Here is a 23,700-nt window from a genome sequence, read left to right as displayed (position 1 = left end):
GTACTGGGGAGAAGGAGAGACACTTTGTCGTTATGACGGTGGTTTAGTCACGTGCTATAGGTAGAGACAGGGTCGTTCTAAGTCTAAGGTGTCACAGCGGCATTTGCAGGGAATGAGGGTTAGCATTGCAAAATGGGGATGCTTAGATAAGGGTGTGGGGGGAGTGCTTTCTGCTAGTGCTTCTGGACATGTGTGACACACATGCACTTTTGATTACTTTTAGAGGGCGAAGCAAGAAAATGTACCTGTTGGCACATTCAGCACGTGGTGGGGATGGAGAGAGAGAATTTGTTTAGGAGGAAGTTTGGCAACGGGGAAAACGGTTACCAGCACAAATGGAGATTTGCTTGAGTCATTAACTTTCTCTCAGGCTAATTCAAATGCGCAACCAACATGATTTTCTACCTCCTGACACTTTACATTTCTTCGTGTAGGTGTGCCTGATTTTATGAGAGTTTCATGTATGACATTGTGAATTTACCAAAAGAGCAATTAATGGGTGATGATGCATGTTATTAAAGTGTTCAATAGCAGGGGTCCTTTGGACAGCCACCTGGATGTATGTATTTCAGTGAGTATTTTGTAGATTGCGGTTATCTTGAAAAATTGCAAGAAGCAGAAAATCTTAATGCGGAGGGTTAGAAAGATATTGACAGTGGATTTGTAGTTTGCTCACTCATTCAAGATATAGTTTGGGGGAGCTGAGAACAGAGCAGTGAGTAAGACAAAGACTCTGCAGTCACAGAGGTTTCATTCTAGTGAGGGGAGAGACAGAAAAGGAAATGGACAGGCACTGGGGTGGGGAAGGAAGTATAGGTCCTAGCTCTGGGTTTGAGGAGTGGGAAGTACCAGGTAGGAGGGAGTGGCCATTTGTACCTAAATAGGTTGGGTAGCTTCTTGGAATCTTGGGGTGGGGTTGAGGGAAGAACTAGGCAGAGGGATCAGGATCACCAAAGGTGGGATAACGTGCCCTGTTAGGATATCTGCCCACCACGGTTGGAGGGCTGGGCTGGAGGCTGAGGGTGGAGGCCAGATCACAAAGGATCTTAGAAGCCTTGCTAAACAGTTTGAGCTTTTTTCTACAGGCCATGGTGAGCCATTGAAGTGGTTTAAACAGAGGACTACTGTGATCCAACTTATGTTTCATTGAAAGTTTAACCATTTTGGATTAAATTAGCCATTGAAAAGGTGTTGGGAACAAATTAAGTGCGGATTGGCAGCTGTTCTTTTCAAAATGAAATGTTCAGGCTAATTTAATCTCTATCACGTAAGGAAGATGCGAGCATTTTTTTTCCCTTTCTCTTTTAAAGAAAGGCTCTTCACATAAACAGAGCTCTCACTTTATTTTCCTCAATAGTTTTGTATCCAACTCTAATGAGTAGTTTTCCATAATTCAGTGTATTGCTCTTGGAAAATGTAGACAATGGGGCAAATTTTCAGCCTATGCTGTCATTTTATGGATTAATTTCCATTAGCGCTGACCTCCTGGCTTTCAGTGCATAAATATGAGTAAAACATCTGGTCATGTCATTCCCCTGCTTAGAAACCTCTGCTGGCTCCCCATCGCCTACACTAGGAAACAGTCCAAACTCATGCCTTGGCATACGTGGCCCTCCATTGACGTGCCTTTCCAGCTCATGTCGGCCCTTTCTCCCTGTTCTGTATGTCCCCAGACTTGCTGAACACATGGTGGCTTTTATGCCACCACGTGATTACTTATGCTTGCTTCTTTGCCTGTGATGCCTTTATTCACCTTGCCTGCCGTGGGCATTTCTATTCAGTCCTTCAAGGCTCAGCGTACCTGCTATCTCCTCTCTGAGCCTCCTTCATCAGAGGAGTTAATCTCTGCTTCTCTGTCCTCTGTCCTGGCCCCATCGTATTGTAACTTCCTGTTTAGGGGTCTGTCTTTCCCTCAAGCCCATGAGTTTGTGAAGGGCAAGGCCTATATCTTGCCCATCCTTGTTTTCTCAGCTTTGTAACCCGTGCCTGGCACATGGTCGATGCTCAGTGACTGTGTGGAACTAAGCTGTGTGTTTTGTATTTCTGTTTATAAAATCTCCAGAAGGGCCCTCAAGGAATGACATGGCAGCAAGCCTCACTTTTGCACCAGACCGGTCAGTGGAATCCATGGCTAAAGTGTAGGATCCTCAGATATTGATACCTAACCATTCTAGTGAGGAGCAACATGGTTTTTGTACTGGGAACTCATCTCTTACTAAATACTGGGTGGATTTTTTAGATATAAGGAAGTAAAACCGGGTAAGTTTTATCTTTTCTCTTTTAGTTTTCTTAGTAGCTTTGTTGAGATATAATTCACATACCATACAAGTAACCCATTTAAAGTGTATATTTCAGTGGTTTTTAGTATATTCACAGATATGTACAACCATTACCACAATCAATTTTAGAAAAGTTTTATCACCTCAAGGTTATTAAGACATTCAAAAGACCTTTTATGGGGGTCAACCCCTAAGACTCTTCTTTCAAATGGTATCTCTGGTGATGGAGAGTTTGTCATAGGGAGGGAACTGGCTTAAAGATCCTTACAGAAGGAACCAAAGATTATTGATAGGGCAGGCATCTCATTTTAAGAGGAAGATGTATTAAAAAGCTCAATAGCCAAGGGATGGTTACCAAGGGATGCTGGTCTGATTTAACATCCTTTCCTAAGAGTAAAGAGAGGCCAAGCTATGGGAGCTGTACCACAGGGAGATCCCATAAAGCTGGGTAATATGGACAGGAAAGTGAGAGATGAGTTTCTGGATGAACAAGAGCTGGGGAAATAATTGAAACTTATTAATAGGAGAGTAGGTTCTGAGCTTGATTACGCTCGGCTAAAGCAACATGAGAGTGACTGTGGACTAGACACTAAGGACAGTCTGTCCAGGATGTGTCAGGGCCAATAGGACAGTGAAATGTGGAGCGTGATCAGGAGGGCTTTGGCAACCATCTATAGACTCCTGCCTCACCTCACCAGAAGACTGAACCTAGCTCAAGAAGTTGCGCCTGTGTAATCACAAGCGGGTACATGGGTAGACATGGATCCCATCACCATGTGCTGAAATATTATACCAAGAAGTGGGGCATCTCCTGACATTTTCAAGAGGTAACCTTAAGAACAGTCAAAGGAGCGACCACTTTATTTACTTTAAATAGCTTTTAGAATATATTATCTCGTGAAGTGGGAATAGACTGAAAATACTGGTAGGTTCAAAAAAGGCAGAGAGAATCCCAATCAATGGATAGATCCAATATGACTGATTATGGAAGATGAAAATGTTTGTAGAAAGGTACAGTTTTGCCCCTGTCAAGGTTGATTTTCAAAATGGGGCCCATCAATTTTCTTTACTCCATTATCAGGAGCAAATGAATGGGATGAGTAGACTGATGGTGAGATCCAGTGTGGAAAATGATGTGCGGCTGTTTTATAGATTACTGAGCTTTTGTATCGCTGTGTTCAAGTGACACAAACAGGACCTTTAGGCTTTTATGTTGCCCCTGAACATACATAGTTTAGCTGGATAAATCCACATACCTCTAGAGCATCAGTGCACTTTAATTTACATTTTGTCCTGCTTAAGAATGCAAGGTGTGTTATGGTTCTGTTTATAGAATTCAGGAAAAAGTCAGTGAGATTTCTTTTTTTTTATTGCAAGTTTACAGTGGGCACCAAGATCCAAGGCAGGTTATAAATTAGTTGATGGGCACAAAATGAGTACAATCTAATTTCTCCTTACATGAATGAATTATCTGAAAAAATTTTGTATGTCTATGTGAACTTGTTAAATTCTTTGTTAGAAAGAAAGCCATTATGTATAACCAAGGTGCATTTTTTTTCTTTTTGTCAATAATGGTTTGCTAAAGAATAGAAACAATGTTCTTTTAGTTTTAAAAAGGTCTTTTGCCATTCTCTTAATTTATTCAAGCCTTTTCATTTTTAGCTCTTTTTGTCTTATCTTTGAGTCATTTAAATGCTTATTAGCACAAAGTGAGCGCAAAAAGTCAGGAGTGATTGAATTCAAATCAGTTTTCCTACCTGTCAGCTAGCATATTGAGTAAGGTTATAATTAGTGGTTAAAATGAAGTTTTGGGGTATAGAGGAGGTCATTGAAATTCTATTTATTCATTTGTAGATAATCTAGATTATTTGCATAATATTTGAGTTTGCTGTAATGAAAAACACTTGTTAACTGAGTTTGAATTAATCATATAGTATGTATACAGACTTGTTTATTTCGTGATTTAAAAAAATAATGTAAATTTTTAGTAGGTTTTTAAAAATAGTTCTTGAGTTTATAAAGCCAGCTAAAATAGAATTGGAAAAGGGAAGTAATTTGGCATTTAAAAAGATTTCTTTCCTGTGTGAAAACTGTAAAGAGGAAAAAAAAATGTTTTATTTTTCCTCAGTGTTTCTATGTTAGATTTAAATACCTTTAAAATCCCATTTTGCTGATACTTAGAACAGTAAATGGTTCCTAAATTAAAGCTGGGATCTGACAGTTAATTCTGAAAGAGTTAGCAATGGCTTGTCCCTCTCGCCTTGTGTGCTGCCATTTGCGCTTGGAAAGCATACATGTAAGGTCAGTCTCTGTATTATTCAGCTGGTTATCCCTCACGAACCACAAAAGCTTCTGGCTTTGTAGTTCTCACGGCTCTCTTCTAGGTTCTGTGGAGGATACCGAGATGAATTAGACACGGTCCCTTGACAATATCTTACCGTTGTTTTTTTGTAATTTGATTCTTACCCACTTGAAGTTCAATCTGCCAACTCCTTTCCCCAAAGTAAAAGACCTAAGGTGCTAATCCCTCTCATTGATGGCAAATGCTAAATTGGAAGCAACAGCTTAGAAATGCAAAACTCCTTATCCAATTACATTACAAGCTCTCTAAGCCAGTCATGCTGGGCATCATCAGGGGATGAGAAGGCAAGATCTCCCTTTGGTAAAAATGATACCTTAGTTTGAGTAAGCATTAGCAAATCCTAAAATGCAAAGTGTGTGCAAGGAAATGAAACATGGTAGGAACGAGGGTGGGGAAATGTTTTGTCCTTGTTAACTTCAGTGCACATAGGTTTATCATGGTTAAGAGCACTGGTTCTGGAGTCCATCAGTTAGAGGTTTGAATTCTGTCTCACTAATGTGTGACACTGGACCTGCCTGAGCCTCAATTTCCTCTTCTGTAAAATGGGCATAATGAAAGAACCTCCCTTGCAGGGTTTTGGAAAGAATTAAGTGAGATAATGGATATAAATGTAAGTGGCAGAGAAAGTACAAGGCAGTTTCTTCCTCCAAGTGTTTATGATCATGCTAAGGAGACTAACAAGGAAACCACCCACAAAGCAGCTTTGTGCTATATATGAGTAAAGGCCACAGTGGTTGGGAAAGACAATAAGAGCGATAGGTGAGAGAGGTTAGAGGCTGGGCTGTCACAGGAATAACACGAGCCAAGGTGTGGAGAAGGAAGAAGCGTGACCCAATGGTCTCATGAAAAGTATGATTTTTTTCCCCTTAGTTGTTTGCTTGAAGAAAAGTCAGTGTCTTGAATGCAATTTGTATCTGGGTTTCTGTGCCAACATTTGTCCTGAAAAACAATCTTTGTTGAAATATGTTCATGTCTATTTTGCCAAGTTGGGTTGTACTAACTGAAAAGATAGCCTTGCCTCCCCTTGCATCATCACCAGATTATATTAGCTCAAAGCTTCTTCAGTACTTGGAGTTCCTATTGGGAAAGAGGGAAAGAAATGAGCTAGTAAAAGGTAATCATATGATTTAAAAAAGACAAGGTCATACCAAAGTCGAATACTCTTTATTTGAACATTATGAAAAAGTCCCTTACAGTTATGGTCCCTGTGTTGCCGTGCCCTGTAAGGTCCGCCTCTAGAAATCTCTAGTCTACAGAGGTGATGTTTCTTACTTCTCTTAGTCACAGCACAATTTTGCTGCTCCTCATGCTCATGCACCACTCTCGACAGTTACCTAGTCTCTGATCTTACAGAATTTATCAACAAAAGAAGATAAGATGAAATGATCAGAGACTACATCTACCCATACAGGGAAATTCTTCTGATTGATATAAGTGTGAATAGATGGGCTCGCACACTTTAGCGCATAAACACTTGTGCAGTTGCTCTGTTGGAAGAAGATGTGGCTATCAGAGGGTATGACAGATGCACCAAAGCCAAGTGGGGCTTTAAGTTACAACTTGAACGTCTGGGGTTTATCCACCTCCCCCACTAGACCGTGAGCTTCTCAAGGGCAGGGTCTGGTTCTTTTTCATCTCTGCATTGCCAGGGGCTAGCACAGGGCCTGGACCTTAGTAGGGACTTGATAAATGTGCTCTACACCAAACTCGCTTTCTGCATTGCCGGAAATTGCATGCCCCCAGTGACCATTTGGAGTGCAAAGTGTTATTTTAAGACATTCTCTGTGGAGAAAGCACTCCAAACTCTGCTACAAAATGTTTGAAACAAAAGGGGAGCTGAATGCCGGGGCGGGGCGGGGGGGGCGGGGTCTGGAGAAATTCCCAAGGGAGGGAGGTGGAGGAATGATGGGAAGGAGAGACTCATTGAGTAACCTCCTCTTTTTGAGTGTTACTTCTTTCCTAAGATTGTTGCTATTTTCAATAAAAATATGTTGAGATGCAATTGAAACTGCAGTCTGATTGCAATACTGCAAAAATGAACTTCTAACTTTTGGGCTAAATTATTCTCTCTTTCAAACGAGTTGTTGCCATGCTTCCTGTTGCACGGAAACTTAGCTTGGAGAATGGGCAGGGAGCGATGGTAGTGCAGGGAGATTTTTGAATTGGCCCTGGGCCCCGCTGCTAAGCTTTCTGCCTGCTTCTGCTCTCCCTCCCAGTGTGCTATAGAAGGGATTCTGTGCAAGCAGTGTTCACTTTAGACTTGCAGAAGAGACATTCTTAGAATTCTTAAGGGGAACTGGTTTCTAAAGTAGAAGATTTACCAGTAAACTAATGACCTTTGGTATAAGATCTAAGCAGAAGTAACCCAGCCTGCATTGTTGACAGAGAAATATTATGTGATTATTACTGCTTTTTAAATGAAATTGAAATTATATGGTTAGGTTTCTAATAATAGCATAAATAGGCTTGCTAGTAATGTGTGCTTTTAAATACATGCATGATTGGATGATTGAATATATACATGCATATGTATATATATATTTACATGTTTGTTTTAGGATTATAAGCTTGTTTTTATATTTATACATATATAGTTAAGATGATGAAAGATCCTGTACAGTGGATGTGCGGAGACCACCACAAAACCGTAAGGTCTGAGTATATGATGCTGTTAGTGACTCCTAGTTGGGGTCTGTTGTTTCCTGTCTTTGGAGCAAGAAGCAGACTGTAACGGAATCTGTACTGATGAGTTTCTTTTTTCAATCTCTGTCCTTTCACTCTATGTCAGAAGTCAGAAAGTTATTTCAATTTGTAGAATCGTGCATTTCTGCACAGTTTCAGGGTTCACACATGGAAGTCCATTTAGATGTGGTCCTTAGTGGCCTGAGTAAGCCTGGAAGAATGCACTGCGTCCCAAACCGTGGTACAAAGATTGACATTTAAAAATTTTATTTTACTAGAGATTAAGGAAATACTGAGTTATTTTCCTTTATGGGGGTGATATAAAGCTTACGGTTTCAATAAATGTATTTCAATGAAGAAGAGATTTGATTTGAAGAAAAATATGAAGTATATGATAGTGCATAAGATGTGCCCCAGATCTCAAAGATTGTATGTGAAGAAGTTGAGTTTGGCAAATACTGCTAAGCAAAGAAAAAGGATCAGGAGTTGGAAGACCTGGCTTTGAATCCTGGTTCTGCTACTAGATGTAGACAGCTGATCTTAAGCCTCTGAGCCAGTTTCTTCATGTATAAAGTTGAAATGGTGGTATTTTCCTTGTCTACTTGACAGGTTTTGGTAAGAAACAGGCAGTATGTATATGAAAGTGTTTCTTTTCTTTTCTTTTTTTTTGTAAGGAGATCAACCCTGTGCTAACATCTGCCAATCCTCCTCTTTTTTTTTTTTTTTTTTTGCTGAGGAAGACTGGCCCTGGGCTAACATCCATGCCCATCTTCCTCCACTTTATATAGGACGCCGCCACAGCATGGCTTGCCAAGCGGTGCGTCAGTGCACGCCCGGGATCCGAACCGGCGAACCCCGGGCCGCTGCAGTGGAGCGTGCGCACTCAACCGCTTGTGCCACCGGGCCAGCCCCTCAAAGTGTTTCTTAAGACTGCAAAGTGATCTTCAAGTGAAACAACGAAAGAATACTAATAATATTACTAGCAAGTTATTTCCAGAGAGCTCAGGGATCAGTGAACGAGAGCAAAGGCAAACCATTTTTTTTTTCTTTAGGGTGAAAACCGAGAAGGTTCCAAATTTAGGTTGACGGTTTTCCTGTCACTACTTAGGAAAAGAAGACTGAAACATATGCTTGCCTCTCTCTAGACTGTGTAAATGCTGTTGCCTTTTACTGAACACTGCTACAGAACGGAGAGAAGTACACAGCGGGACCTTGCTATTATTTGAAAGTTTATCAAGAACCGTTTATTATGACAGTTTTCTTGAGTTATGAAAAAGGATCTTTTCAGGCCAATCAGTGCACAAACTGGCAGGAAGGAAAAATTACAAACCTGAGAGAAAGAACCTTTTTGTGTGTGATAGAAGCTTTATTTAGGGTAACTCTTTAAGTCTACAAATAAAATGATAAAGCTGAATAGGAGAGTTAGATAAGGGGTATGTTCTAGACTGCAGGGCAGAGCCACCGTTAAATCATGATCATTCTAAAAGTCAAAGGTTTTCCTTGTCTCTGATGCCAACAGAGTTATACCGGAATCGTAGTGGAAGGGAAATGTGGGCTGTGGTTCTTTGAGGCTGACTCCTACTGTAGCCTCTCTCCTCCACTTCCAGTTTGAATTGTGCTTTTAATGCCTGGGAGAGGGGTGGAGACAAAAATGTGGGTTGGAGGCAGCCGAGGGGTTCGGGGAGAGGCCCAGCCCCTCCTCTTTTTCTTCTTATGGAGATGAAGCCTGATTCACAGGCCTAGATCTTCTATTGGAGGAAGATTTATAGGACCCAGAGTAGCCCCCCCAACTTCTACAATCAAACTACCTCTGACAAAGGAAGTAGGAGTGAAGACTCAGAACACTTAGTTTAATCAGTTTTAAATGAAAAGTGAAACCTTGTTTTCTATAACATGCATATATGGCCTTCAAAACACATGGGGAGCTGTAAGTTTCATTTTTAGGAGGCATATACTATACATTTAAACAAGTGATTCATTTTGACATATGCTTTTCCATATTCGACAACTACATTAGATAACTGAAGGAAGTTTTTTTTCTTTTTCAAAGTTACTTGGAGTGTGTACTGGTGAAATTATTGTATAGGGAGGTTAACATGCTAATTCAACAGGTTAAACATTGAGATTTGAGGATTGTTTTTGCAATCTGTATTGGGAGGATAGTTGGCACCCAAAGCAAGACTTTGAAATTATTTTCAGTGTCTAAGGCCTGCCTTCTTCGATGGGGCTTTGTTCATTTAACTTCTCTGAGAAATTGATCCCAGACTCTGAGTGTTAGAGCTGGAAGCTGCAGTCACAGTTTTCTTTCACTTGGGGCCATGAAAACATGGTAGATATCGGATAAGGAGATCACTTTCTCCTATCAGAAATCTCTTGAGTTCCCAAATAGAAATTTTTCCTCTGTTTCAACTCATTTTGCACGAGTATTCACAGACATGATAGGGATGATCTACTTGATTTGATCTCATGGGTCTACAAATCCAACTTTAAGACTTGAAGTATACCTTTGTTAGGATCCTTTTCCCCCCAGATTTATCGAGGTATAATTGAAAGATAAAAGTGTATATATTTAAAATGTACAATATGATGATTTAATACATGTATACATTGTGAAATGACTACCACAATCAAGTTAGTTAACACATCTATCACATCACATAGTTACTTTTTTTTTTTTTTTGGTGAGAATGCTTAAGATCTACTCTTAGCAAATTTCGAGTATACAATAAAGCGCCATTGACTATACTCCCCAAGCTGTCCATTAGATCCTCAGAACTTACTCATCTTATAACTCAAAGTTTGTACCCTTTGACCAACATTTCCCCATTTTCCCCCATCCTCTTGCCCCTGGCAACCACCATTCTACCTTTTTTTTTTTTTTTAGATTTCACATACAAGTGATACTATACAGTATTTGTCCCTGTCTAGCATAGTTCGCTTAGCATAATGCCCTCCAGGTCCATCCGTGTTGTTGCAAATGGCAGGATTTCCTTCTTTCTCATGGCAGAATAACATTCCATTGTATGTATGTATACCACATGTTCTTTGCCCCTTCATCTGTTGAGGGACACTTAGGTTGTTTCCGGATGTTGACTATTGTGAATAATGCTGCAGTGAACATTGTGGTGCAGATATCTCTTCAAGAAACTGATTTTGTTTCCTTTGGATAATCGGCAGTGGGATTGCTAGATCATATAGTAGTTCTATTTTTAATTTCTTGAGGACCCTCTATACTGTTTTTGTTAGGATCTTTCAGACTTGTTGAACACTGATTCTCATTGGTTAGAGTGGTTTACTCTAATCTTTCTAAGTAATCTTATAGAGGAAACTCTGAGATGCCCCTCAGATATGGAACTGCGATATAGCTGTGACCTATTGTGAACTGTATATAAAAACTGTTCTCAAAAGATTGTGTGACTACAGTATACTGGAGACTGCCTCAAATACTGTGTACACAAATATAAATATAATCCCTCTTCCAGTATGATACAAAGTTTCAACATATCTTAAATCCATCTATTATGATATTAATATATCTTAAATTCAAGTTTTCTTTATAGAGTTTTTCTAATAAAATATTTAAGAAGAATAATTTAATTTGATTGAAGTAAAACATTATTATTAGAAATCACTAATATATACCCAACTTGGTCTCGAATAGTGTGTTGAGACATACCTCTGGTTGAATCTGAATATCTCAAAGTTCATTCAGCAATTAATGATTGGATATCTGCCATGTGCCAGGTACTGTTCTAGGTGCTGGGGTTATAGCAGTGAACAAATAAAGGGAAATCCTTGCCCTTAAATAGGCAGAGAGGTAGAATCGATAGTATATCAGATCATGGTAAGTTCAGTGAAGGAAAAGATGATAGGAAGGTAGGTGATGGGATCCTATTCCAGGTTCAGTACCTTGCACGTTAGTATCTTTGTGTATTTCTGAGGGGAGGAAGGGCTGCATGAGGTAGAAAGAACAGAGCCTTTGTAATCTCAGACCCAGGTTGGAATTCCAGCTCTGAAGGTAGGCAAGTTTCTTAACCTGAACTGAGTCCAGGGTTTCTTCATCTGTAAAATGGGGACAAAGATTAAGCCTATTTTGTAGGGTTGTTATGAGTATTACATGAGAAAATGTAGAGAAAGCACTTGGCCTGGTGCCTGGCATATAGAAAGGGCTCAGTAAATGCAAACTATTATTACTCTTATTAATAAATCATATCCTGGATTTCTCAGAGTCACTGACCCTGCTCCTTGTAACCTTAGCCTCAGGCTGGGGCCCTACCATCAATGGCCAGGTCTCCTGGAAGTCCGACAGGGATCCACTGACTTTGCCACCTGGAACCTCCCCCTTTCATGCCCTGTCCACTGGATCAAGCATCTCCAGTACCCGTGCTTGCCCCAGCTATGCCAGAACTTGATACATCCTTTGGAGAGCATGCCTGGGTACAGAGTAGGCGCATGAATGTTGATACTTTTCTCTCCTTCAGTTCCCAGTGAATAGCACATATTTGGTAAATATCAACTGACAGGCTTCCATATATGTCATTTTTTGTTTTACCTTAAATTCAATAGATTTTTGGAAGGCACCCGGATAAGCAGAGTACAGTGCTATCTCTCCAGAACTTTTGTCTTTAGCACAGAGGTCTGTGTGTGTAGGTATGTGTTTGGTGTGTGTGTCTAGTTATGGAGAATATTTCCCTTGTAAAAGTGTCTAAGTGCTTAGTGTCATCAATAATCCCTTCTTTTGTAAAATAATGTATCTTTAGCACATAGAGAAGAGCTTATCTCTTGTGAGTTGGACCACATTAACTTTCTTTTTGTCTTTTATTAAGGAAAAGACCAAAGTTGTCGAGCCCTTGGACTATGAGAATGTTATCACCCAAAGAAAAACCCAGATTTACAGTGACCCCCTCAGAGACCTACTTATGTTTCCAATGGAAGATATATCTGTGAGTTCACAAGCTCTTCTTTGAAGAAAAAAACTGCATTTTCCAAGCCAGTTCTTATAGCAAGAATGTTCTTTGTCTTCTAGATCTCAGTGATAAGTCGTCAACGCAGAACAGTGCAGTCCACTGTACCAGAAGATGGTGAGAAAAGGGCCCAGAGTTTGTTTGTCAAAGAGGTAAGAGGCTTAAAGGCCACAGAAGGACATTCAGCATATATTTAAAATATTCTTCCTTTAGTGTAAATGGAAAATAAAATTATTATAACTTAACTGACCTATATAACATGTCTATATGATGTGATATAGAGGATACAGCTTAAATACTTTTTCACAAGTAGCATGTGTTCTTAGTCTTTTTTTGGATTTGAATACTCTTTGGACTTGGAATCAGAGTGTTCAAGAGAGCATATAAATTGAGATTTATTACTGCCAGTTGGTTTAGGAAGATACAGTTAATCCCCAAAGGAAGATTCCAGTACCAACATTTCCCAAGTGATTTTTAAAAGTCTGTCAGCTTATTGCCAGACTTTTAAGAAGTGGGTATATATGTACTTTTTCCTACATTTCAAATTAAAGATTCCTATTTTCTTTCAGTGTATTAAAACCTATAGCACAGATTGGCACGTGGTAAACTACAAGTATGAAGACTTCTCTGGGGACTTTCGAATGTTGCCGTGGTAAGTTTAGAATTCAAGGGAAACTTTCAAGAGGAGAGTTATTAAACATTTTACCTTTTTTTAACCATTTGTGAAACTTTTTTTTTAAGTTTTTTTTTTTAGGGAAGAATGGCCCTGAGCTAACATCGGTTGCCAATCTTCCTCTTTTCCTTTTTTCTCCCCAAAGCCCCAGTACATAGTTGTATATCCTAGTTGTAGGTCATTCTAGTTGTTCTATGTGGACGCTGCCTCAGCATGGCTTGATGAGCGGTGAGTAGGTCCACACCCAGGATCTGGACATGCAAACCCCAGGCCGCCAAAGTGGAACGTGTGAACTTATCCACTATGCCACCGGGCCAGCCCCATTTGTGAAACCTCTCAATTATAATTTATAATAAAGCAAAGCCTGAAACAGCCAGCATGTTTGGTAAATGTATTTTGGGTAATTGAATATGTTTTAACTTTGCTCGTTGAAATTTTTTCCAAAATGTATGAGTTCACTTTTTGGCTTTGGTTCATCTATATTGACCATGAAATCATCTTTATTTGATTCTGGATAATGGAGTGAGCGTTTTCCAATGGTGTCGATGAAAAAGCTAGAAGATATTTCGTTCAGTTTCATGACATCCCTTGACGACAGTGCATCTCTTTCAGTTGCTGTGAGGACACTGACCCAGGAGCCGGACTGTTGGGGTTCAAATCTTATTTCTGCCACTTACTAGCTGGATGACCTTGGGCCCGTCACTCAGTCTGTTTGAGCCCTCACTTTTCTCATCCATGATACTACTAACCTCACAGCATATTATATAGGAAATGTTTTGGAGAAATAAGACTTTGTGTAGCCTTTTATAGTTTTCGAAGTACTTTCCCAGAGGAGAAAAGCAAGTTCTAAAGATAACCTTTTTTTTTTAAATTTTTAAATTTTTATTTTATTTATTTTTTCCCCCAAAGCCCCAGTAGATAGTTGTATGTCACAGCTGCACATCCTTCTAGTTGCTGTGTGTGGGACGCGGCCTCAGCATGGCGGGAGAAGCAGCGCGTCAGTGTGCGCCCGGGATCTGAACCCGGGTCGCCAGCAGCGGAGCTCGCGCATTTAACCGCTAAGCCACGGGGCCGGCCCCTAAAGATAACCTTTAAAACTGAGTCCTAAGACGACCAGTTCAAGGTCATACAGCAAACAGATGGAAGAGCCAGAATTACACTATGTTGTTTTTTGACCTGGGGACAGATAAGGCTCTGTCCCCACTAACAGCTCGGGCACATATTCCTTGGCAATTGCTGCCCTCCCTAAGTATTTGGACTTAGTTATGTTTTTGCTGCACTTGTGGGAGTCCTTATAGAAAAGGTAATGTCAGTTTAGTCAGAGGGGAGAATCTGAGTTTGGAAAGGAGAAAAGAATTTCTCCTCCTTATGTTTCGGCGTTTTCTTGGTTGTGAAAGAAAGAAGCCTACTCATCTTGCTTTTGTTTTTTTTGTCTGTTCTGTTCAGTGTCTAAGATAATTCTCTTGCATTTTCAGCAAATCTCTGAGACCAGAAAAGATTCCCAATCATGTATTTGAGATTGATGAGGACTGTGAGAAAGATGAGGTAAGAATGGAGGCAACTGCACTGGTTTCTTCGAGGTCACTTCTGCTGAGAGATTTCCTTGAGAAAAGATGAGGGAAAGAATTGTTTTTGAATCATCTGTGGCCAGCTTTCAAACTAATGAGTGTTTAGAAAATTTTGTTTTAAGTTGTTGCGTTTCTGAATGGAGTTTAGGAAAAATCAAGTGAAATGGGCTGTGATTTGTATATAAACATGTTTTCCCACCTGAGAAACATGTCTGTGGAGCGGCTTTTCCCGCACTGGGCATGTGGTGTAGTAATTCATCTGCACTCTCCTGCCTGATAGAGCCCTCTTGGGACAGATGGCCCGGATGTCTGTGACATTCTGAGGTGCAGTTTGAGTGTTTACATGATGCAGAAGACTTTCCCAGAAGACAGCCCGTACGATTCAGTAAATATTGAGTGCCTATGGTGTGCACAGCACAGAGCCTTTCATTCTATAGTTGACAATTTCAAGTTTAATCAGGCATCTTTGCGGTGGTGGGGGAACTTTATGCTTTAATTAGAAAATGCGGCAGGGCCTAGTTTGTGCCCCTCAAATGTTTGATTAGATGGCTGGCGGCTGTTTCACTGATGATTTTCGCTCTATTTCAGGATTCATCTTCTTTATGTTCTCAGAAGGGTGGTGTGATAAAACAAGGCTGGTTGCATAAAGCAAATGTAAATAGCACCATCACAGTTACCATGAAGGTAAGAAGTACTTATTATATTATTTCATCATTTTAAGGATGTTGTCCTGAGTAGCATGTCTGGAGACAACATTTCTTTTAAAAAAATTTTTTATAATGAACCCTAGCAAAAAAAATCTCTAATGAGAGGATTCTCACAGATGTATGGAATTTTAAAAATCTGAAACCTCAGGATAAATTTAGAAGTGCAACTTTTTAAAGAAATGTGATTATTATCTTCTGAATCAGGAAATTTAAAAAGGTGGCTGTCAGTTGAATGAAGTAAATAGCTTTGAAACAAAAGGGCATCAGAAGTTCCTATGTGGACATGAATGTAATGGATAGAAGGATAGGGTAATCCATTTATTTAGCAAATATTAATTAGGTACTTATTACATGTTGGTTACTGTGGGAAAATATGTGGATATCTAAGATGGGGTCTCTGGCCTCCAATAGCCTCCGGACTAGATAAGAAACATACCAAATTAAGTACTGTACAAAGCGGTACCTTAGTGCTATCAGAACTAGAGAGTTTTGTAGTTTGGCCAGAGTAGTGAGTTTGTGTACAGGGTTTGTGCGAGATAAAGGTGGAAACAGAGAGAGGGATAAAATTGTGCAGGGCCTTGAATGCCTGGGACATGAGGTTGGCTTTTGTTCGGGAGGCTATGAAGAGTCATTAAAATCCAAAGGTAAAACCAATCAGCTACTTGAAAAATCTGAGCAGAAAAACAAATTATTCTCTGATAGCAAATATAACTGTTCTTTCAGATATTCAATATAAGATCATGTGGCTTGCTGAGGGTGATTCACACTTCCATTAAGTATTGAAGGTCATTCTATCTTTCACAGAGCCTGCAAGCAGAAACCATGGGTGTCTACCAAGGGAAGACTCAAATTTTATCTTAATTTAATATTTTGCCTGCTGCTTTCCATTTAGTGGTCATGTCCTATTCTCACTTTCATTTTCAAGCCCTGAAAAGAAGGAATCCAAGTGGTAGGATGCTTCCCATATGTCTCCTGCACCTAACCAGGGGCCTCAGCACGTGGTGATGATAAGAGAATCCTTTTTTTTTTTTCTCCTGAGGAAGATTTGCCCTGAGCTAACATTTGTTGCCAATCTTCCTCTTTTTTTGTATGTGAGCCACCACACAGCATGGCCACTGACAGACAAGTGACGTAGGTCTGCGCCTGGGAACTGAACCTGGGCCGCTGAAGTGGAGCCCACCAAACTTAACCACTAGGCCACTGAGGCTGGCCCAAGAGAATCCATTTATTGAGGACTTAATATGTGCCAGGCACCATACTGAGTATTTTGTATTCTGTATCTCATTTAATCCTCATGGCAGCCCTTTGGTATAGGTACTATTATTATTCTTAGTTTACAGATGTGGAAAGTGAGGCACAAAGAAATTCAGTGATTCACCCCAGGTCACACAGCTCCAAATTTTCAGAGGTGGATTTGAACCTAGGTAGGCTGATGCCTGAGCCTGTGCTCTTAACCGACACACTATTGGTACTCTCTGGCTGAGTGAGACTCAAGGCTTTGTTATAATATATCTCCTATCAGAGTTATTGGGTTCAGAAATGCGTGTGTGAAGGTTGTGATTCTGTGCACATTGTCAGAAAATGTTTCTATGATTTTTGACTCCACTCCCTTCCCCTAACATTCTCAAAATATTAAAATGTTTTATCCATACTTAAGCGTTAGCCCAACATTAAGTAAAAATAATGTATGGAAATCTGGATTCATAAAAGAAGACATTTGGGAGTTAATATCTTTAAAAAACAATTCACCACAGGATTCCTTTCAATAGTGAGTTTCTCTAATGCCTTTAAATTATAATTTGCTTTACATGTAACTTTTTTAGGAGCCCATGTGTTATAAATCAAAATATAGTTGCCTGTAAAAAGTGCATGCTTTACATTTTCTTTCATAGTTCATGAACTACAGATTGGATGATGTTGTAGGCAGAATAATGGCCCCCCGCAAACATGTCTGTGTCCTAATCCCTGGAACCTGTAACTGTGCCCTTAGGTGGCAAAGCAGAGTATCCTGAGTTATCCAGGTGGGCCCAGTGTAATCACAAGGGCCTTATAAGTGGAAGGGAGAGGCTGAAGAGGAGAGTTAGGGAAAGAGATGTGAGGACAGAAGCAGGGTCGGAGAGCCATGCTGTGTTGCTGGTTTTGAAGATGGAGCCACGGGCCAAGAAATGTGGGCAGCCTCTGGAAGCTAGAAAAGGCAAGGAAATGGATTCTCCCCTAGAAACCGCAGAAAGGAAAGCAGCTCTGCTACAACATTGATCTTAGCCCAGTGAGACCCATGTCCGACTTTTAACCTATAGAACTGTGAGAGAATACATTTGTGTTGTTTTAAGCCACTAAGTTTGTGGTAATTTGTTACGATGGCAATAGAAAACTAACTCAACCAAGTTAGTCAAAGATTGATTGTTTAGCTGTATATTATCTATCCCCGAGGTTGCAAACTCCACCGTTACAGGGGCCAGGCAGGAACCATAAATTCATGAAGTGGGTGGTGGGTCTGAGGCAACCTGGTGACCACACGGCCTGGCTGAAGGGGACAGCTGCTGCTTGGCTCCAGCTAATTGTTATTGCTCTGCTGCTGCTGAGCTAGGCTCTTTGCTTTTGTCTGTATTTATCCACAGCTGTTCATATTTTGGCCACTTTTTTTAGCGAGATAAAATTCACATACCATAAAAATACTTATTTCTTTTTAAAACCTCTCAAACAGTAAGCAAAGGAAGGAAAAGAAGACTAAACCAAATTGGTCATATGTGCTACACAGCTCTTTAAAAAAATGAATAGGGAGTAATTTGAAATATAAAGTCCATAATGAGATTTGGGAATTGTTTCTGGTTGTGGATTTCATTTATCCCAGCTTGTCTCCATTATGGATTATGGATCTCCATTTTGGATTTCTGGGAGCTGAATAGATAGCCTATATTCTTCTGGTTTCACATCCTAAGCCACAGCAGTGGTATTGTATTTCAGGGTTTATCACGGCTAGAATGGGCATGAGAGGAAAGTTCAGCCAGATTCAGTTAAAAGTGTCTGAGGGATTTTGCCAAGATATTTTTTTCCTATAAGAATTGTTTTAACTATTATTTATTTCAGCATCGTTAAAACTTGCAATGTTTATTGTGCTCTCTTTGTACAGTCAGGTGTCGCTTAACGATGGGGATACATTCTGAGAAACACGTCGTTAGGCGATTTCCTCATTGTGTGAACATCATAGACTGTACTTACACAGACCTAGGTGGTATAGCCTACTACACACCTAGGCTCTATGGTACTAATCTTATGGGACCACCGTCGTATATGTGGTCCATCCTTGACCAAAACGTCATTATGCAGCGCATGACTGTATATCAGTAGAGGGCATGTGAGTGTATGGAGCAGGCAGGTGGAGGATTGGGCATGGGTAGCAATTTTGTTTGAACTCACGCTTGTCCCCTTAGGTGCCCTGTTACAGAGTGGAGGATCATACCTGTTCTTCCTGCTTCAGGCCTGGATTGGCTCAGGCGTAGGAGAGAGGCTAAACCTAAAGGCGGGTGAGCAGCTGGCCCAGCTCTTGGAGAGTTGGGAGAGGCAGAGACAGAAGAACTGAGGCAAAGGGCAGACAGAGTTTATGAGACATTCTGAAAGTAAAACTTCTATATATTTGTTTCTACTTTGTTAGTCTTTGAAGTGAAGAATATTAATGAGTTTCATAAGCAAACGGCAAGATGATTCGGGTGTGCCATTATCTGAGTCATTCTCCCGATACTGGTGGCAGTGCATCTGGAGTCCTCTGCCTGCTAGGACCTCCAGCCCACAGTGGTGAGACCCTTTGGTAGCTTTAGCAATGAGCACCACAGGGCCAGAGCTCTCAAGCAGAGCTGAGAGCAAAGAACCAGTGTTCTATTGGCAAATTCAAGCTTTGATAGCCCCTGCAAACTCACAGCAGACTAACCAGGAAGCTACAGCAGAAGGATGTGGGTATTAATCATGACTCACTGGCAAATAACAGCCTGCAGGAGCCGTGCATCTTCCCTCCTATTTTCTGTGTGCCTCTTTGATGCGCTGTGGCTTGACATTGGCCTGCAGATCCCTCTGGGGTTGACAAGGATTAAAGCAGGGCAGCTTGGTGCCTTTTACAGTGAGGTGTAAGTTTAAGGGTTTTTATTCATTTAAAAATTTCTGGATTTTAAAGATCATGTAGAATCAGTGCTTTGGAAAGTTTGAAATTATGCACAACGACTGTAAACTATTTTTATAAACAAGCCCGAGTCCTTTTCCTGGACATTTTTACTGCCAGAAATAAGGGAATCTGATAGTAAGAAAGGGAGAAATAGAATCATGAGGAAAGGTGGAAAGAAAAAGATGAAGGCAAGACAGTTAGAAAAGATTCAGCAAAGTCCAGTCGATAAAAGGGTATCAGAAGACAGACTTTATAAAGTGTTTTGAGAAAGCAGTCACACAACCTATAATGCAATATGAATGATGTGGCCAAGGTCATTCGTATATGGGCTGCTTTAGAAAGTTACACCTCCCTAGCTAGCTGCCAGACAGTTTTGCAAGAAAATTCAAGTCAATAGTGATGGGCTCTAGGGAAAAGGGGCTGGTGAAGGAACTAAGCTGAGTTCTTCATATTGGAAGATTATAAGACCCCGTATACATGGAATAAAAATTTGCGTTTCTCCAGTATACACCTTTCCGTCAGTTGTGGTCAGTTGTTAAGATACAGTCTGCACCATTTTCTGCAATTGTTGTTATTTTCCCAGAAGTACTTGCTGAGCATCCCTGTTATTGGCTGAGAAACTAGCCCTGAGGAACTCAGGCTCCAGGAGAGCTGCTAATGATGTGCATCTCTTCACAAGTCCCAGTTCTCAGTGCCCAAGCACTTCTTTTCACTGAGGAGGATGCTGGCATCATGCGTCTCTTGCGAAAGCTCTCTTGGTTGTCTGGGCACAGTGACCATTTTACTCAGGGCTTATAATTTGCTTTGTTCTTGGTGTTCATGTTAAAACAAGACAAGCCTTGTCATAGGTGATTAATTTCCTCAATTTTTACTTTCTAGTTAATGAGAACACACCCCATTGCCACTCTTCAATTCCTGGAAACGTTTTGGAGAGAAGTTTAAGATATCATAGAGAATAAATGATCCCTTGGACAGAAACTCCAATCCTAACGGAAACCTGTTCATTTACATTCTCTCTTTCTCAAGTAGCTGCTAGAGGCATCTGCTTTTTTCAACTGATTCCATATCAGTGAAGGAATTTAATGTGGACTAGATAGCTATGATATTGGACATGACCTTCCCCTGGTATTTAGAACTATTTTTCCTAAGGGATATAATGATATATGGAATAAGGAAGAATCTGATCTCGAGGGTGGTTTTTCATTTAAAAAAAAAAATCTGTTGCAGATTCTTGGCCAACCCCGGGGACACCCACCTTTATGCATCCTCTTGGCTCAATTTGTTCACATTCCTCCAGCTCCCTCCTCCCCATTCTCAGCAATTAAACGTTGAAGTGTCTTGGTATGTTATCGGGGTTGCAAGTTCAACTGCTTGATGAATGACTCACTTCTGGTGCCCTTTTTTTTTCTTTTTCACAAAAGAGAACCATTTGTTATATATCCAGAGCCTGAAAGCCCTCGCTTATTCTTTGACTGTTACGGGAGGGTTTTCTTCCCTTCTGCAGTGGGAGAACAACAAATCAAAAGAGGATTTTACCTAAGAAAGCACTTATGGTGTTAAAATAATTGCTGCGAGGCCAAAGTCACTGTGTTTGTTGGAACAAAAGGAAGAGAAAATCTTTTCTTTTTGATCTGTTAGTGCATTGTATTCTCAAGTCTACCAGACAGTCTCTCACAGCTAACAAAAGGATTACGCTCATTTTATGGGTAAGAGATTTCTCACTAATTTGTTTTTTATGTTTTCTTTTCCCTCATTCATTGGTGACAGTTTAAAACCATTTATTGGGGGATTCTTATGTGCCAGACACTATTAGGAATCAATGAATTCATCACCAAATATATATTGATTACCTTCTTAGTACAAGGTGTTAGCGCTGCAGAGGGTAGAGAGAAGTATAACAGGTAGAATTTAAAACCTATTTGGGGAGATGAGACACACAATACAAATAATATGTTGTTTAAAGGTGGTACAGAGACCAAGTTCTATATGAGTCCAGATCACTGTGATCTGGGGTCAGAGAAGGCTTCTTGAAGGAGATGGAGCCTCAAAGGAAGGGAAGCGGAAAGGAGGTGAGCGTGGCAGGCAATATGTACAGGGCACCAGTGTTAAGTGAAGTTGGGTAGTCATGGGAGATAAAGTTGGTTTGGTCCTTTGGTATCTGCCTGTGCCTCAGTTTCTCCTCTGTAACGTAGAGCTGATAATAGTGATTACCACACAAGGTCATTATGAGGATTAAACGATGTAATATGAGGAAAGCACTTAGAGACTGTAACGTAGTAAGCACGCCACAGATGTCAGCAATTGTCATTATTTTATATTCGTAGTAGGATTGTGGGAGTGCCTTGAATGCTGGAACAGGCATGTGAGCCTTACCGTGTGGATAATTGAGGGTCATTGAAGATTTGAGCAGGGCCATGCCGTGCTAAAATACAGCTGATAAAATAATTTGTCTAATGAGAAGGGTGGATTGTAGACCTCTCCTACTAGACTTGGCTTCAAACTAAATAGTTAAATCTTTAGTGCCCAGATATGGTGGAATTATTTAAGAAAAGCTATTTGATTTTTTAACCAGTTTCCCAGAGGGTAGACCTATGTGATATATTAAAACTTGGTAGGACTGTAAAATGATATGGTGGAGAGCTATGAGTGATGTATTAGGTTGCCAACCTACTGGTAGGGGTTCTTCAGCAGGATGACGTTCCTGACATTCTGGTGTAATTAACTACAAGTCAGTTTCGTGATAAGTCATGGGGTTTTCTTCCCCATTGTTTCTTTCATCTTTCGTTAGAACAGCTCTGAGACCCAGTATGTCTCTTGCTCTCCTGCTTTCTCCTTTTCCTTGCTGCCTCTTCTTTTCTATTCTATCTGAGAGTCAAGTAAGTGTCCCGCACCCCATTTCTGCATTGTTTCTAGCCCACCTACTTTGCCGAAGCCTTTAGAGCATCCTTTCTCAGGGCTCCTGGTTCATGTAATTGAGCAGTAAATAATTACACTGTAGGTAACACACATAGGTAAACACTCTTGAGATTTGTTATATAAAAATGATAAAAGGCTCTCCTAATTTGAGGATACTAGGTGCTCAAACTTTCCTGCCTTCCATCTTTGATTCAACTGAGTGACAAAGGGCCTTTGTTCCTGCTCCAGAAAGGGTCATGTGGTAAATGTTCAAAAGGTTGTCATCCAGACAGCTCAGGGCTTTCAGAAGACTTGGCAAGACCTGATTCCAGAGAACTGTCTCTTTTGGCTTCCTCTCTGTTTTATTCTTCTGGGTGGTCTGAGTGGGCCACTCATCAGGATCCATGCTTCTCACTGAGTAAGGTGGAGAATTTTCAGCTGTGTTCACCATCTAGGAAAAATGATAAAGGTGAGGAAGAGGAAGAAGAATATGGGTGTTACAGAGAAACACCATTCTATTGGATGAAACCACTGGAGAATCTGCACTGGAGAATGAATTATTCATTCATTCATCATTTATTTTACACAATTTTATTGAGTCCAGACGCTGTTAGAGGTACTGGGGATATAGCAGCCGATGACACATGGACTTTAGCAGTCTAAAAGAGACAGACAGCAAATAAATAAACAGATGAATAAGATATATTTGGGTAGTGATCGTTCTATGAAGAAGATAAAATAGGGTGCTATGATGAGGGCAGGTGGTCATAGAAGGCCTCTCAGAGGAGGTAAGATTCAAGCAAAGACCAAAGAGGTAAGAGAGTGAACTATGTGGGTATGTGGGGGAAGAGGAGTCCAGGCCAAGGGAACAGAAAGTGCAAAGGCCTGAAGGAGCTTGCTTGGGGTGTTTGAGGACCAGCAGGTCATCCAGTGTAGCCGAAGCAGGATAATTAGACATAAAGTCCAAGAGAAGTAATTCGAGGCTAGATCATGTACATCACCCCAGGCTATGGTGAGGATTTGGCGTATTATTCTCTCTTGATGGGAAGACAGTGGAAGGTTTGGGCAAGATTCTCTTTGTTTGTCACTGTCATAGGATTCTGATTCTAGTTGTACTATTGACTTGCCTGTGTGACTTGAGTGAGCCCTTGGTCTCTCAGTTTGCTGTTAGGTAAAATGTGGATAATGATGCTTATCCCCACATGATATTACAAGAATTAGCTATTGGTTACAAAGGACTTGAGGCCTTCAGATGAAAGGTATGATATAGAGTAATTACCACTGTTCTATATAGTCATTATTTTAATAGCTGTCTTCTTTTTGAAATGGAGAAAACAATGTAGACCTGTACCCTAAATAGCAACATCTTGGGAATTTTAAAAATGTCAGGGAAGTCGTGTTTCTGATTTTCCTTTTG

At 40.4% G+C, this 23,700-nt stretch overlaps 1 protein-coding gene across 2 annotated transcripts in view; it reads left to right on the top strand.

Annotated features, from left to right (window-relative positions):
* Positions 1-23,700, top strand: part of DOCK11 (dedicator of cytokinesis 11) — a 170,909-nt gene that overhangs the window by 29,581 nt on the left and 117,628 nt on the right. For both annotated transcript variants that reach the window (XM_004442252.3, XM_087427695.1), the window contains exons 2-6: positions 12,150-12,266; positions 12,350-12,439; positions 12,857-12,939; positions 14,436-14,505; positions 15,117-15,212. In XM_004442252.3, the coding sequence (XP_004442309.1) occupies positions 12,150-12,266; positions 12,350-12,439; positions 12,857-12,939; positions 14,436-14,505; positions 15,117-15,212 (456 nt within the window). The remainder of the gene's footprint in view (positions 1-12,149; positions 12,267-12,349; positions 12,440-12,856; positions 12,940-14,435; positions 14,506-15,116; positions 15,213-23,700) is intronic.

This window comes from Ceratotherium simum, chromosome X, assembly GCF_057802395.1.
Source record: "Ceratotherium simum simum isolate JZ-2026a chromosome X, ASM5780239v1, whole genome shotgun sequence".
In the NCBI taxonomy this organism is placed as follows: domain Eukaryota; kingdom Metazoa; phylum Chordata; class Mammalia; order Perissodactyla; family Rhinocerotidae; genus Ceratotherium; species Ceratotherium simum.
Note: the sequence above shows the minus strand (reverse complement) of the source record. Positions and strands in the feature narration are given on the sequence as shown.